Here is a 16,542-nt window from a genome sequence, read left to right as displayed (position 1 = left end):
TCTACATGTTTATTTCCCCAGACTCACATGATGTCACTGTGACCTTTGACCCCTGAAATCAAATCAGTTTCATATTATGTTCACGAGGCCAAAAACATGGTTTGTGAGGCCACTGAGACCTTGTGCTCTGATCTTTGACCACCCAAATCTACTCGGTTAATCCTCGAGTCTAAGGGAACATTTGTGCAGAATTTTATATATTTCTTATGATAACAATTTCATGAGGAAAAATAGAAGAAATTCTATCTGGGCATACTTGAGGTACAAGAGTGGGACGGACAGAGAACCCCAAAACATAATCAAATAAAAACAAATATGGACTGAAAAAAAAGATATTCAAGATAACATAAAGGGACCAGTTGTTATTTCTTCAATATAATTTATTAAAACTTTCCACAGATCAATAGAGCATCCTTGTACACTCATAAGAGAACAGTCAAATGTAACTCAAAAGATGGAAACATGACATATCTCCTCACATTTTCTGGTTATGCACTTTATATTTCTCTCTGTAATAAATATTAGTATCTTTGTGGCATCACAGGTGTGTCATTCAGTGGATCAGCCCTTTAAGTTCCTGTACCAGTTTAGTTTTTGGTAGTGGATGACAAACTGTGTACGAGCAGAGCAGTGAATTGATAACCTGGAGCCAAACAACATTACATACATATTATATAACATGACTGATGTCAGCTCGTTGTTCCAGTGTGTTGGATAAGTAAAACCAAGCAATCCCCCGTTTCCAGTATAGTGTTAGTGTCTGTCTAGTCGTATCAAAACAAGCTTTCATAAAAACAACAAAATCTTTACATTTGAACAAAGCTTTCCTTCATCTGAGACTTTGACTATTTGACCTTTGGAGACAACTTCACCACCTAAAATATCTAACATTTCCCTCATGTCTTTCTAATGCCCATATAGTCTTTATCATGGCTTAACCAGGTGTCACCACCAGCTCAGTGACATTGAAACCAGTCACAGTAAGGCCTGGTCCATGTGTTTGTCCAGTAAACGTAATCCTACCAACACACAGAGCGTCATATATCGAGTGCTCGTCACAGAACAGTGTAAAAACAGCAGCCAAGGCATCTTTGAGAATTCATGGTGCCACACACACACACACACACGCACACACACACACACACAATACACCTGATTTAAGTACTTTTTCCCAAAGGCATCATTTTGAGACATGGGGGAGTGCCGTCTCTACTAAGATATGTTCTTCTTTGTGCAAAAGGGGGCGCCACATCTCTTCTAAAATCTATCTTCAACATAACAGGCTAAATCCACAGAGCAAGTCAAACCATGCCATTACAAATATTTTTTTTTTATTCCTAAAGAACTTTTATGGATTCCGCCACAGATTAAAACAAAATAAAAATCTGTTGGGTAAATGGTTCATAAAAATATTCTATTAAGTGGTTTGTCGACTTTTACTACAATCAATGTTTTTAACAGCCTCAGTACAATCAACCATAATGTGCATGTGAAAGCTGGGAGAGTGCATTACTACCTCATTCTAGCTTTAATTTAAAACACATTATAACACATATTAGATAACAGCTGCATTTAGTATAAAATATTCAGTTTCTCTTGTTGAACAAAGAAAGGATAAATGAATCAGAGTTTCTACACTTAGGTATTTACAAACAAGTTGATTTCCTTCAATGAAAACAAACAACCTAAATACAAAATCTGGAAAAACAACACTTATGAGTAGACGTAAAATACATTTTTACTCTCTCCTTGTCTTGCCAATTTAAAATAGTCAGGGTGAGAGACATGATGGGGTGTCTTCCTAAGATTTACAATCATCGGTGCTTCTTTGCCCTCTTTATTTTTTTAAGATAAATAGGATGCAGACCTACCCTGACCTGAAATCTTCAATGGACCTTGTTATGTGTTCACAAGCCACGTGTGTGTATCATACATCACAAACAAGTTCATTTCCAATCAGCGATGGGTGAAACAACTGTTTATCCAGTGAGGTTTGGTGGACGAGGAGGAGGGGGGGTTCTCCACTATCTGGCTTTAGGCAGTCTGCTGTTTATATTCCTCTGGTGGGTCAGGTTGTTCAGGACACAGTTGTTCGCCAGTGATGCCAGTTTGGAGTTGATGGCACCCTTCCTTTGCTCCCAGCTGCATTCGTCTCCCTCTTCCTCAGGCTCCTCCTCTTCATCCTCCACTTCGCTCTCTTCATCGCTGCGTACATCTCGCTCCACCTTTGCAGAAAAATAAAGGATGATGAACGATTTTGTAATCCCACGCCCCATAAGGTGCTGTTTTAACAACGTGCTCCTCTTACCTTGCCGGAGAACACAAACTTATAGACCATGCGCAGGATGAGATACGCCCAGAAGACGTGCAGGGCTTGCAGCACTAACAGCAGAGCATTGAAGAAATAATAACCGAAGAAGGGCTGGAAGAATTCTGAAGACACCACCAGGGTTGTGTGGACCACTCTGTACAACAGAAACAATGATAGAACAGTCAGCTTTGACCTCAGTGTAGTTCAATACTTGAGAAGTTGAGAGCATTTCGACCTCCGACGTTCTGTTTCTCGAATGACCAAATAAACTCTTTGTAAACCAGTGACGTGAAGTTGGTGGGAGAAAGAGAGAGAAGATGCATGTTGGAAATATGAGACACACTTTGGTGATGATCCAGAACAAAGGAGCAGATCCACAGTTAAGTGCAGACTGCAGAGACGACAAAAAACATGTTTTAAAAACGTGATGGTGGATGATGGAGCACAACATTTTTTAGCTGTGGTCATTTTAAACCAGATATTTAACCAAATGACCACAGCATAAAGTGTTTGGCAAGTTTGAGGTAATGTGTGATATGACTTGTTTGACGCAGCAAATTCCAACACAGGGTAACATGAATCCAACTCCAAATCTAAAAGAATTTGCACCAATACAATTTCGTAAAAACATAAACATATATAATCAACTTTTTGATCAATCAAACATCTCTGACCATGATACACACCAAGGGGGACATGTGACAGAGGACAAACCAACTCGTCAGTGCCCTCTGGTGGACTTACCATGTAATTTCTCCTGTAAATGACCTCAAAACCTAGCTGAATATTTCTGCAAAAATAATTATACTCTGATTCCAACGTAACTGCAATAAGCTGAAATCAGCTGACGTACAGTGAAATGTCCCACCTGCTAGGAAACACCACCAGCCTCGTGACAAGGAAGACGAGAGCGAAGACGACAAACAGAGAGTCACACGTCCTCGTCCAACCGGCATAGTGAAACATCTTAGCAGACTTGTGTATGAAAAAGAAAGATAAAGTTCTTGTTAAGAATTACTAATCACAGAAAATGTGACTACATACTGTATTGATAGTTTAAATCTATTTCAAGCAGGAATGTTTCGAGGGACTCTGGGGGCCCCAGGCAAAGGGGACCTGGGGGGGGGGGGCATATGTTACCAAACCACATAATTCCAATCTTCAAACAATTCAGATCGTACTTTACATATAAGGACATCATACACTCACATGTAGACGTTCTAGTCTTCAACCACAACTCTTAAATTACAAAGCACCTGTTCATGGCCGATCATAGAATTTAAGAGGGTTCTTCCCCGTTGTGACGCCCCTGATTTTAAGCACAATCCACAATCATCTCTACATATAACAAACACAATAATTATTGATGCTGTTTCCCGAGCAGTTTACAGAGAGTGGGCAACAAAAGAGTCCAGTGGTTGTACTACAACCTTTTAGCTGCAGGATAATCTCGCTGTCTGTCTCCAGTACCTACCCTGAGAATTCAATCAGTCTGGATTTGTGATAATTTAGGCATTTTCTCCACTATTTAAATGTTCAAATGTTTAATTTAATAATTAAAGCAATGGAACAGTTTATATTCTAAATATGAAACGTACAACTCAAGCCTGAGGTGAAAGCTTTAGTAGCAACAAAAGCAATAAATTAAATTTAAAGCTTTTCTGCCGATTTCTGAAGCTTATCATCTGAATGTGTGAATTATAAAATCAGATGGGTTGAAAATAGACTTTCAAAGGCCACAGTGGGATTTATTAAAACTTTATTAAAAATATTAAGGTTTAGAAATCCACATTATTGTCCCTTTATGACTTATCAGACGCTAGACGACACCCAGTCACGTCTGTGCTCACATAAGGAGCTCCACATATTTCCTCAGCTCTGAGATAATACTGACAAACTTGGTTTTTCAGATGTTATCAGTGAAATGTGACACCCAAGACAATCACTGTCATAAAACCAAGGAACAATGGGCCTGTTGTATCAGCGGGCGACGAGGAGGTAAGAATTATTTTACAGCTAAAGGGTATTTTAAGCACAGACCCTAATGCTTTTCTGTGGGTTATACCAGACACAGGGGTGTAATGAGTAGAGTTGTAAAAGGAAGAAAACCTCCGCAATAAACACACAAGAGCTGTTTTCAAGTCAAGTTCCCTTTCTGAAATGTCAAAGCCTTGCACATTTCAATTTATTCTAATGAAGTACAGTATTTCCTCCTTCCTTTTCCTCCAACTTATAAAGTACACATTTATGCAATGGTCCACCACTAATAGATGCCAATGGAAAGAGGGAGGGGCAGGGTGTAAAAGCTGCATCATGGTGTTTTACCTCGAGCAGGAAGTCAGAGGAGTCGTGCACCAGCATCACCAGAGTGCCAACCCTCACATAGTTGGCACAGTAGGAGAAACCAATGAGGAATATGGTGGCGATGTGATGAATGACCTGCTCCTTGAAATCCTGGAACACACACGGGAACACACACATCACACAGCATGAGAGAGAAGCACAGGAGTCGAACCACGACTTCAGCAGCTCGACATCTTGTTGCTCTGATGGAGCAAAGTCAGATTTACATGTGATCTGCAGTCATTTGCTTACGTGTTGTAAAAGGTCAGATATCTCTGAGCAGCAGCTTCGAGTCTCTCACATAAAACTGACTGACCAGAACCGAATGTCAAGCCTAAAGGAATAGGTTTCACCCATTATAGACTGATATTATTTATCAAAACACCTCTGGCTCTCATCTGAAGCCCATGAAACTCCTCCTGAGTTTACAATACACCATTATTTTTATGTTTATTATATATATATATATTATATATGTATAATGTTATCCAATATGTGCAATAATTCTCATGTCTGTTTACGTCTTATTTATCTGTAATTGCATTCAGTTCATGTCTGTTTGTACCAAGTTTATCTTTTTATTCTGTGACATATTATCATTACTGTTCTTCATATTAGCTTTTATACGAACTTAGGAAACTATAGCATTAAAAATCACACTATGAGATGGATGCATTGTAATTGAAGGACAAACAAGTGAAAACTTGAATCTTGTGCCCATATAGAACTCACCACTGTTTTGTGTTTGAATCACATAATTCTGAATCCCCAGAATTTCCAGAGAAAGAACACGTAGATCATTCAAATACAAAGCTTCCCCTGATTGGAATAATCATACTCTTTTTTTCTTTATTTTCTAAACTCGAAATGCTCCATTTTCTGTAATTTTTGTTGTTGCTGTTGTTGTTGTCCAGTAGCTGATGTCTGTGGGTTTGGGTGGGAGAGGGTGAGCGAGCGGTCTGTATTTGTGTATTTGTAATGTATGAAATCCAGTTGGCTGTATGTTCGCATGTGTTCTTATCTTTGCATTTGTGTTGATAGGACCCCCTCAAAAATGAGATGCGACATCTCAAAGGGGGCTGTGCTCTCAGTAAATTCAAAAAATGCCCCAAAAAGCTGAAGGTGTCCTTTCAAAAACAAAAACAAAGTAATTGGACAACAGCAGAACAACAGTAATGAAAATGTTGTAGTTTATGAACAAAATAAGGTTCAGCAAATACAGCAAATGTTTCCTGAATAGTTGCTGTGTTGTCTGCTGTGTTTTATTTTTCTGTATGTGTCATGCAGTTTATGAAAGATTTGAAATCCTGCAAACGCAAAGTACTCAAAGTTACCACGTAATAGCAGATAATCCAACACATAATCCGTGGTAACTATAATCAGGCCAGAAAAAACAGGGTTTGGATTACACTGAGTGAGCAAGGGATGGCATTTAGCTTTTTTTTAATGTTTTGACTATTTGACTAAAACGAAGAGAAGATGCACAGGAAACTGCAGTAGATGTTACTCAGTGGTGTTTGTGCGTGTGTGTGTGTTTGTGCATGATTTTGAAAATCACACTCACTTTTCGCTTGACGTCCACAGAGACGCACATCAGCAGCGACAAATAAAAACCCATTTCCAGGATGTAATACCAGTAATGAGCCTCGGCCACGGGCTGAAAAACGAGAGGAAGAGAGAATCAATGAGTCAGAGTCTACGTGCAGCGCTATGTGGCTGCAACAAAAGCATTTCCAACATCTGTGTCGCCTCAGGAAAACCCATTGTGGATGTTTCCTGGAGCTTTTGCGCAGCAGAACTGTCTCACTGCATTTTGTGAGAGCTAAAAGAATGGAATGAACTGACATTGGAACTGATTTTGGCCCCTTCAACATGCACAGTTCAGTGTTTCCAAAGCTCTGGATGGTCATATAAAAAAAAAAAAACACCTAAACATTCCTAAAGAGACTTAAACAAAACAGTTTAACAGCTACATTTGTCAGTGTTTTGATTCAGAGAAAGTGGTGGTGTGCTATCTCAAATCCAAACACCTCTTGCAGAGCACAGAGCACTCAGTCTGCAGCAACACAATGACAGGAAGCCGACTGAGGCATTTAACCCCCGAAAACACATCCTTCTTTTCTCTGTCAGAGACCACAGTGCTCAGAAAAGGAAAAAAAGGTCAGCAGCAGAATGGCCTGCAGGAGCTGCAATCAGTCAAACAGCAGATAGAGAGATATGTGGCTTTGCACTTTTATTTTCTAAGTTTTTTTTTCTTTTTCCGTTTGTGGTCATGACCCCTCTAGAGAGGGCTGGGCTCCCCTGAGGAAGGCTAACCTGCAGGCATACCTAACTGTCATCAGCGCGGAGATATAAGTTGTGGGGAAAACATCTAGAAACACAGAAGCATTCGGGCCGACTGTAAAGAAAGTGAAAGGAATGGAGAATGGAGAGAGTGTTAGTGGGTGAATGGAGAGCTCTCACTAATCTGTGATAGAAATCAAAATCTGCTGCGGACAAATCCTTTCACAGAGACTCAAGACTTTGTGATGTTGGTTCACACCCAGCTATTGTTTGTTCTGCTTACTTTTTCTTAGCGTTAGTGTTGAGATGGAATTTTCACAAAACTTGGTTGACACATGTTTCAAGAAAGAACCCATTCAAGTTTAAAGGGAGGATCCAGAATTTTTTTCAATTTGCTCTAACATTGCGAAGTGGCCGACATTTTCGCCAATATCCAAGGGAATAATTCATTGATCTTGATGATTAAAATCAGGCTCGTTTAGGGAACTGATATCTATGAGTATGTTCAACATCCTGAGGCCTAATTGAGTTTAAGGGGACTGTTGGGCCTTGGCGGAGGTGTGTGCTCTATTTAGTTCCATTCTAGTTGATTAATGATTCAGTCTATTAACATCCGAGAAGTGGTGAAAGGTGCCCATTACGAGTTTGAGGAGTCCAAGTCCAGTTTTGTCTGACCAACAAAGACACGGATTAAATCAAATCAAAAATGTAATCAAATAAAGTGAAGAAAACGATCAAAACCTCACATTTGAAAAGCAAGGAAACGTTTTGACATTTTTGCTTGATCATTTTTCTAAACTGTTGATTCATTTTCTGTTGAACACAACTAACTAATCTAAAAAAAAAATTCCAGCTAAAATGATGCAACTCAGTTCTGTTGTAAACAAATTCCAGAACAGAATATCCGTGTCTAACTGACTCTAATTGATGTCACAAGTCCCCTTCAACTGACATCATTTGGTTACCAAACTTGTTTTTCACAGAAACGTTCCCCTCAGATCCCAGTGCTTCCTGCTCACCTGTTTGGGATATCCCCTCCAACACTCTCTGTGATCCCACAGCCACGCACTCTGAAGAATCGAGGAAACAATAATTCAGTTGTAGCGTGGACATGATTTAAACCTCATGAGGAAACAGAAGGTCATTCACAATGTACATACAGGTTTAGGATAATGAAACACTTACATGTAGAGTATATATATAAAACACTAAATCCATCACACTCACACCCAACAACAACATCCTCACATTTATATTCATAGACATTGAATAAATTGTTCACAAGTTCAGGACAAGAACATGTGTGAGATGAGAAGCAGGTGACCAACAGACTTACATTAATTAAAGAGGCGAGCCCAGCGGTGAATGCAACCAGGTAGAAGACGAACCGCCAACTGCAGAGATAAACATGAACGTGTTAGAGACCGAAAATAATCATTAACGAATAGATACAATAGGAAAAATATTAGTTGATCATACATATAAATTTAATATAATGTGAAAATTGGCCTCAGTTTTAAAAGCATATATGACTCAAAAGAATATAAAAAAAACTTAGCAGCAGCAACAGTTTGACGCTTAACATCTGAAACGGGAGGTGATCAAACTTCAGAAAGTTTCCTTTGCACAAATGACTAACTTCCTGCTGTTTGTTTGTGACACTATCTACACAATAAGAGTTTGAATGTTGTGATGTTCGTCTCTGCTACAAACCCACTCGGTGAACCCTTTCCAAAACATTGAACCCACAACAGCTTTAGTCTGTTTCATTTATTTGTTTAGGTAAAGAAACTCACGAGGCCTCGCAGAACTTTTTGGTGTTGCTGGGTCGATCCTGGTTCCGTCTGTGTTTGAACCACGTCTGTATTTTTCTCTGAGAGAGGCCACACTGCTTCCCCAGACTCAGCAGCTCACTCTGAGCACACACACAAACACACACACATGGTTACACGTCAGGCGTGGGTTCAGGGTGAATTTAGCACTTTTTTCACATGTTCATACTGATTCAAGACTCTGCAAAGCTGTGAGCTGTCGTCTCACTGTCTGAGATGCAGTATTTCACATTTGATTTATCACTGGCCTGAGCAACATGCTGATCCCTCTGTCAGTTGTGTTTCATCGCAGGAAAATTCAGATCCTACAAGCTGCACATTGTACAACGTCTACATGGACGATTCCTACGATGTTACATGTGCTTAATCAAACAACAATTTGTTCTGACCTGATGAGCCTGTAACCAGACGACTGTTTATCTGACGCTGTCTGCTTTCCCTTTCTGCAACCAGATACTTTTCAAAGTGTTGTGTTACCTTGTCCTGAACGAAGAGTGTGTTGTTCAGAGTTCAGTCAGACAACTCACGTTCAAATGGTTATAGCAACAGTAGAACAGGTTTAGTGTTTGACGTCGAGGCTCTGACTTAATCACTCCCCCAGATATGATTACATAGATTTGATGGGAGTAAATACTTGTAACCCCCCTGTGGGAGCCTACAGGTGGATGCTGGGGTGGTGGAGGGGCTGGAGCAACTGAGAGCAATGCTGACGCAGCAGCGAGGGCAAGAAAAGAGAGTGATGGGAAATTTTCTCTGCTTAATTAGACCGCCTAATAAGGTGGGTGTGTATTATAGATGGTTGTGGAGAGTGAGGTATGTCACATGATGTATGTCACATGATTGGAGCAGCGCAGCTCGAGCTGCCTGAACTAGCTCGCAGGCGTCGCTCCATTTAAGGCAAAACAACAAACATATTTTCATTTTGCTGCATTTGCTATGTGTGGTGGAGAGCGGCTCAGGCCTTTCTGTCCCAACTCGTCCGAGCCTGAGAGAAAACTAACCGGACCCGACCTGAACCCGACCTGAACCCGACCTGAACCCGACCTGAACCCGACCTGAACCCGACCTGAACCCGACCTGAAACCAACCTGAAACCGACCTGAACCCGACCTGAACCCGACCTGAAACCGACCTGAACCCAACAGGCATTCATTTTTTTGTGTGTGCAAACCCGTCCCTGAAATCTTCCCTGATTACAGGAACGTCCAGTTTAAAAAATAAAAGTAGATAGCCCATCCAACGTAACCAAGCCAGACCCAAACCAGGATTTCATTCCAAAGTTTTTGTCCTAGCCCGACCTGACCGACGAGTCTCAATGGTCTCGGGTCGGGTATCCGATTTCCTGTGTCTGTGACCTGACATTAACATGGAGCAACAAGAGAATCACATGTGAGCTGCTGCGAGTTGAGGAAGATTTGGAAATAAGTCCACACACACAAAAAAATGAAAGTGTGCACACATGCATGTGAATAAACACATATGCATGCACACAGAGCCACTACACTGAGCTGTTCTCATGGAGCTGTGGATTTTCACTTGACATATCAAGTCACATCTTGTCGTGACAGGAGCAAAAGCCTGCTTGTCCTCGCAGAGACATCAGTGTCACAACGTCAAACGAAGGGTGGAACCTAAAAACTTCTGTTACTTGTGCACACCTGTTTACCGGTAAAAGGAAAGGAGGAAAAAATATCTGTATAAGACAAAACTGCAATAATCTTTTAATTATTTTTCCCGATGCAGAGGCTCATTTACTCTTCTCGTTAGCAGCTTCAAAGGAGGAAACGGTGACATTAGAAAGTGACACAGTAAACACACCTTACACAACTCATCCAAACTTCCTGTGTTGAATAATCATTTTACCTTCGTAACACTTCTTCCACTTATCTACCTCAGCATGACTCATGAATTTACTGAAGCTCAGTGGGGACTTCCTTCTCTTTTCAAAAGGATCTTATAGGTTTAGTCTTATAGTTACATTACAATTCTCCACTCTTCTTATTGTTTCGACTAATGATTTCTATTTGTGATTTTCTACTGCTTTAAGAATTACTACAGAATTTATCTATATTTGTCTAACTCTAATAATTTTGGTTTTGAAAATAATGACGACAAAAATGTCAATTCTATTGTCTTTTTAAGAGTATTACACGTCAAAAATATGCAGAGGAGGTTGTTTGGACAAAAATGTAAAGTACCTAGTACTTACATGTAAAGTACTTACATGTAGCCCCCAGCAAGATTGGGCTGCCTGTCTTTAGTCTAAGAGGCTAATTTGGGGAAAAAACATCTGAAAGGCATTTGCTGCTACTTGTAATGTTTATTCACGTGTTTGCAAGATCTTAATCACAGGTGCTGGTCGGAAAGCGGGTGTTGGAAATTACTGCTGTGAGACAAGAGGGATTTTCCGTCATCAGCAAAAGACGGGAAGGAGGAAGAAAAATACAAACTTGCGATGGCTGCCGACTGTTCTGTTTGTAGAAGGTCTCCAGCTTTGGGATGGAAGCGGCTCGGATCCGAATCTGATCCTTCACGTCTAAAACTCTGCTGAACGGGACGGCGACGAGCCTGAGAGGAGAGAGAGCAGGAGAGAGAAGAAAATTAATTTTCTACGTTAACAGCCAATCTTTTCCTGATAGATTATAGAATTAGTGCGAGGTGACATCAACAGCTGTCCAGTGTGATGTTATCACAGTACAATGCACAGTAATGACAACAAGACAGCTCATTATTCTGCTGCCGACAGCCTGTGGAGTCGCTCCTATGGGACACACTGCGACATTGGGCCAGGCAGCCTTTGTCATTAAGTGATATGGCATCAAGAGACATTTGATCTGCATGTGTGTGAGTGTATAAGTACCGGTGAGATGTCTTGATCTGTGTGTGTGTGTGTGTGTGTGTGTGTGTGTGTGTGTGTGTGTGTGTGTGTGTGTGTGTGTGCATGATCACGTGTGTACAGTAACTTTATCTCAGATAATCTCCCTGAAGTCAGCAGGGAGGGGGGAGACCAGAGAGAAGGAGAAGGTCAGGACAGCTTTGACTGAGACAAACACAGTCTCAGGTTACAACATCATATAACACACGCACACACACACACACACACACACACACACACACACACACACACACACACACACACACACACACACACACACACACACACACACACACACACACACACACACACACACACTAAACAGCTGTGGCCTGGGACGATGAAATGAAGACACACCTTTGCACTTTCCTGCCGACTGACTGCTCCTCAGACATAAGCAACATCACAAAAATCCAACGTCCACCACAACAGCAAAATACACAGATGCCCAACTCGGCAACACACACATACACACATGTGCATGATATTTAACATATGGTATTATAGACTCCTGCACACCAAAGAATGGAGCATAACTGTATTCCCATTTGTGCAATAAATGGTTAAATCATGACCAAGGGTTCCTGACTGAACTAATGTTACCACTCCAACGAGTAAACGGGCGACATGAAAATCAGCTTTAAACCAAACAGTAGCACTAATCTTGCAGCCAAACATAGCTCACGTAGTTTTAACAGATAGAGCTGATAAGGGGACAGCTTGCAAAAACAAGTCTATCATTCCATCCATCATATGCTCATGCACATTGTCTCCATCATTCACGATTCCTGTCCACTTACCAGCAGAACAAGTTACTGTAAATGTACAGGTATGCCGACTCTAAGGTTGGGTCTTACAGCTTTACAGGCATGAGCTTACACTACTACTTGTTTTTAATGCATAAGCATATGATTTGTGTCAATAATGATGACTAATTTCTGACTTGTTTGTGGTAATTGCTTCCAATGTAATGGGATTCTGAATTTTTTTATAACATGAGTAAATTATCATTATGTTGGGGGTTCAATATATCTGATTTATTTTCCAGTTCAATAACATCCCACAATCTTTTTTTTATACACTGGTGCAGGAAAGTGATAAAGGTGTAAACAAATGATCACATATCTGAAAACCTCCTTTATGTGCTCAGGTGAATCAAGTTGTTCCTGGAAATGTGCATCACCCAAGTATGCAAGGGCTGCACTTACATATTATTGCCCATCAGAATATAATCCCCAAGGTGACTTTATAAAATGTTGTAAATCTTTCTGACCAACAGTCAAAAATGCAGTTCATCGTGTAAGACCAAGAATAGCAGCAAATTATTGCATTTGAGACTTGGAAGGTGCCATATATATATATTGTTTAAAAAACAAACAATCGAATGTACAAAATAGATAGAAAAACACAAGAAAATCTAAAATATATGAAGGTTGAATAAATTAATATTCTTTTTATCTTTGCAGCCTTAAATGCTATTAATTACTTTTACCAAGCTACTCCACAAATATTCAGAAACCAATCACATCATTCTGTCCTGCCTGTCGTCACCATCTCCTGCAGAGGATACGGTTGAATTCCCTCTTGTCGTCACCACAGTCTCTCGATGCTTCAGGAGCAGGATTCTCATAAAAGCACAACTGGGGATTCACATTAGCCTTTTCCCATCTGACTTTATACCTCGTGACTTCTGGTGGTAGTTTGAACTATAAAAGGCTGCAGAGGCTGTTGTTTTATCAGTTGGCCTCCGACATTAAAAAGCTCAACTTAACCTTATCTCAGCCCATCAGCCACATATCACAGTAGCTATCCTCCTTTTCCTCAAAAGCCACACACACATTTTTTATCTGCTCAGTACAGTCCAATCCCTCTGGGAGGAGAAAGGGTTTTCACACTGTCAGCAGCTAAAACTGTCTACTCATGATGCCGGTCTCCTGCTGCAAGTCTGATCTGCAGCCTCCATGTACTCTGAGGACTAATGAAGAGGAGAGGAGTCATTATCCTGAGCCACACAAGCAGTTTTACAAGCAGCAAGCCAGCCAGTCAGTAAAACAACATGAGATTAAATCAGAGGAAATGACTGTTTAAAAATGTTTTCTTTCACGTGGCAACAGATCCAAATAGCAGCATCATACTTGACTCCAACTGACTCTTATAAAACTGTAACACTTCATTTCAAGCTTGCAGGCCTATCACAAATAAGACCTGCACAGAACTCTGGATTATCTCAACAAATTATCTGAGGGGGCTGCATGTGAGAATGCAAATGTCTAAGTAAGTTGCAGAGGACATTCTCTGGAGTTTCTCCTGCCAGCCCCCGAATAAGAAATCTGTATAATGTCAGATTGAGCCCATGTGAGAATACAGCAGGAGATTATCCTGAGGATTCACTGCGAGCAAGTGGGCACACTGATGGTGTTTCTAACACGCAAGGGACGAAAAAGTGCAAAACATGTACAAAGATGTCAACAGGGGAATTCAAGAGCTTTTGGTGATAAGAGCCGACGCCAGAGCCAATGCTGTAAACACACACAAGTGATTTCCACGGTCCTTCCTCCTGCATGCTGCACCATCGCTCACCTGAACGCTCCAGAGATTTCTGTATTGTTGTGAACACATCTGTAAACTCCGGAGAAAGTCTTGACCCCCTGGTGGACATTATCCCTAGTTCATGTCTGAAAACGGCTGTATTCACAAATTGATGCTCCAGTAAATGGGGCATAGCACACGTCAAAGTTTATGAAAACAATTAGGAAGTGAGATTAAGTTGTGATTTCGTGGTCCAGCCGAGATCAGGCAGGAGTCTCTCACCTCTCAAAGACATATCTGAGGGCTATGAAGGCGAGGGCCAGAGGCAAGGTGTAGATGAGATCCCTGGGTAGAGGAAAGCGTCCGTCTTCCTCCTTCATCTTAATGTCCCGCCAGCGGATACCAGGAGGAAGCCAGTACTTCTCCTGCCACAGCCACTCGTTTAACAGGGCCTCCATCCTGAGGAGAGGAGAGGAGAGGGGGGGAGAGGAGAGGAGAGGAGAGGAGAGGAGAGAGGAGAGGAGAGGAGAGTGTTTTGTGTGACTGTTTGCTGGACTCCCTCAACGCCATAAGCTCCTGAAACATTGATGCCTTATTCATATTTATGCCAAACATAAGCTGAAACTCTTAAGATTAGAAATTAAAGATGAAATATTAGAGGGAATGAAGCTGGGTCTTGTTCACACATTCATCAGCAGGTTAATATCTTTATCTTGATTGTTGGTCTGTAAAATATCAGAAAAGAAGTGAAATTAAATTCTAATTTCCCACAGACCAAGGTTATAAAGTAATAATAATAGTATGTGACTGAGGGAAACAGAGGCTCTGCATGCTACACATGTTTTGCTTTGCTTGGAAAAATGAGAGAAGCAATGAATTGCTTATTTTCTGTCAATTAACTAATTGATTAGAACTTGGGCTCTGGATCACATACAGTTATTAGTTTGCGAGGCATGGAAACAAACACAGTGGGTCCATGATTCTCTACATGTATCCCAACAAATACACAATAACTCAGCAATGCATGCATGCAAGGAGTACTTCACACACACACAGGTGTGTCCAGCTATGGTTATAAGGACTTTGCATTGACATGGACAGCCAAACCAAAACCTTAACCTTAACCATGAACAATTCATACCGAACTCTAACCCTAACCTAACCACAAATTACCTGAGAAGTTAAGTTTTGCCTCAGCTGGACCGGGGTTTGGTCCCCACGAGGTCCACTGGTCCCGACAAGGTCAGTGTTTATCAACAAAAAAGGTAACAGAAATGAGAGCGCGCAGAAACACACGCGCGGGCACACACACACATACATACACAGTCGTGTCTTGACAACTTCAGGGGACATTAAATTGACATACATAATTAACCAGTTATTTGCCTAACTCTTGCCTAACCCTTTCACTGGGTCCCCACAAGATGATTAATACCTGGACCACACACACACACACACACACATACACACACGCCTGGTTGTACATCATAATAACAATATGTCAGATCCTCCACGAAACCGCAAAACAAACAAACAAACATCATGGGGTTCACAGTGAGACGCCCCCACACACATACAAACACACTGCAACAAACAAACGAGGCTACACAGAAAGCGCAGTGAGGAATTCCTCCTTCACATCCTGATGAACAACCTCAACAACACCGTGGACCCACACGGATCTATAGAACGTGTCAGAGAGCAGAGAGGAACCTCCACTGAAGAAGTGCGACGTTGCGGTTACCTGTCTGCGCTCCTCTGATGGTGATGAAGATGATGACGGTGAGGGGGCTGTGCAGCGTTCAGGGGAAACACAGGAGAGGAGGAGGAGGAGGAGGAGGAGGAGGAGGAGCGTGTTTGACGCAACCAGCTCCTGCTGTTGCTGAGGGGCGGTGACAGAGAGAGAGGGAGGGGGGATCATCATCATTATCACCACCACCACCATCATCATCATCATCATCACCATCATCACCACCACCACCACCATCATCATCATCATCATCATCATCATCATCATCATCATCATCATCACCACCACCACCATCATCATCATCATCATCATCATCATCATCATCATCATCATCACCACCACCACCATCATCATCATCATCATCATCATCATCATCATCATCACCACCATCATCATCATCACATCATCATCATCATCACCACCACCACCATCATCATCATCATCATCACCATCATCATCATCATCATCACCACTACCACATCATCATCATCATCATCATCATCATCATCATCATCATCATCACTACTATATGGGTTTTATGTATATTATATGACATATTCTCATATTATGTGTACTAATCTTTTTCTATCTGTGCCATTTCAATTTCATGTATGAGCAA

At 41.2% G+C, this 16,542-nt stretch overlaps 1 protein-coding gene across 2 annotated transcripts; it reads right to left on the bottom strand.

Moving 5' to 3' along the window:
- Positions 1–365: 365 nt before the first annotated feature.
- On the bottom strand, positions 366–15,987 carry LOC118121138 (ceramide synthase 2). 2 transcript variants are annotated; one of them, XM_035176815.2, is made up of 11 exons: positions 15,918–15,987; positions 14,456–14,632; positions 11,220–11,337; positions 8,734–8,852; positions 8,274–8,331; positions 7,957–8,007; positions 6,219–6,311; positions 4,637–4,765; positions 3,180–3,286; positions 2,309–2,465; positions 366–2,225 (listed from the first exon to the last, which is right to left on the bottom strand). In XM_035176815.2, exons 2-11 carry the CDS (start codon positions 14,629–14,631, stop codon positions 2,025–2,027), a joined length of 1,209 nt encoding a protein of 402 aa, XP_035032706.1. In that variant the 5' UTR covers position 14,632; positions 15,918–15,987; the 3' UTR covers positions 366–2,024. The 2 variants fall into 2 exon arrangements, with proteins under 2 accessions (XP_035032706.1, XP_035032707.1); XM_035176816.2 differs by lacking the exon at positions 15,918–15,987 and adding an exon at positions 15,347–15,437.
- Positions 15,988–16,542: the final 555 nt, after the last annotated feature.

The sequence above is a fragment of the Hippoglossus stenolepis genome, chromosome 14, assembly GCF_022539355.2.
Source record: "Hippoglossus stenolepis isolate QCI-W04-F060 chromosome 14, HSTE1.2, whole genome shotgun sequence".
Taxonomy (NCBI): Eukaryota; Metazoa; Chordata; class Actinopteri; order Pleuronectiformes; family Pleuronectidae; genus Hippoglossus; species Hippoglossus stenolepis.
This window is presented reverse-complemented; position numbering and strand designations above follow the sequence as displayed.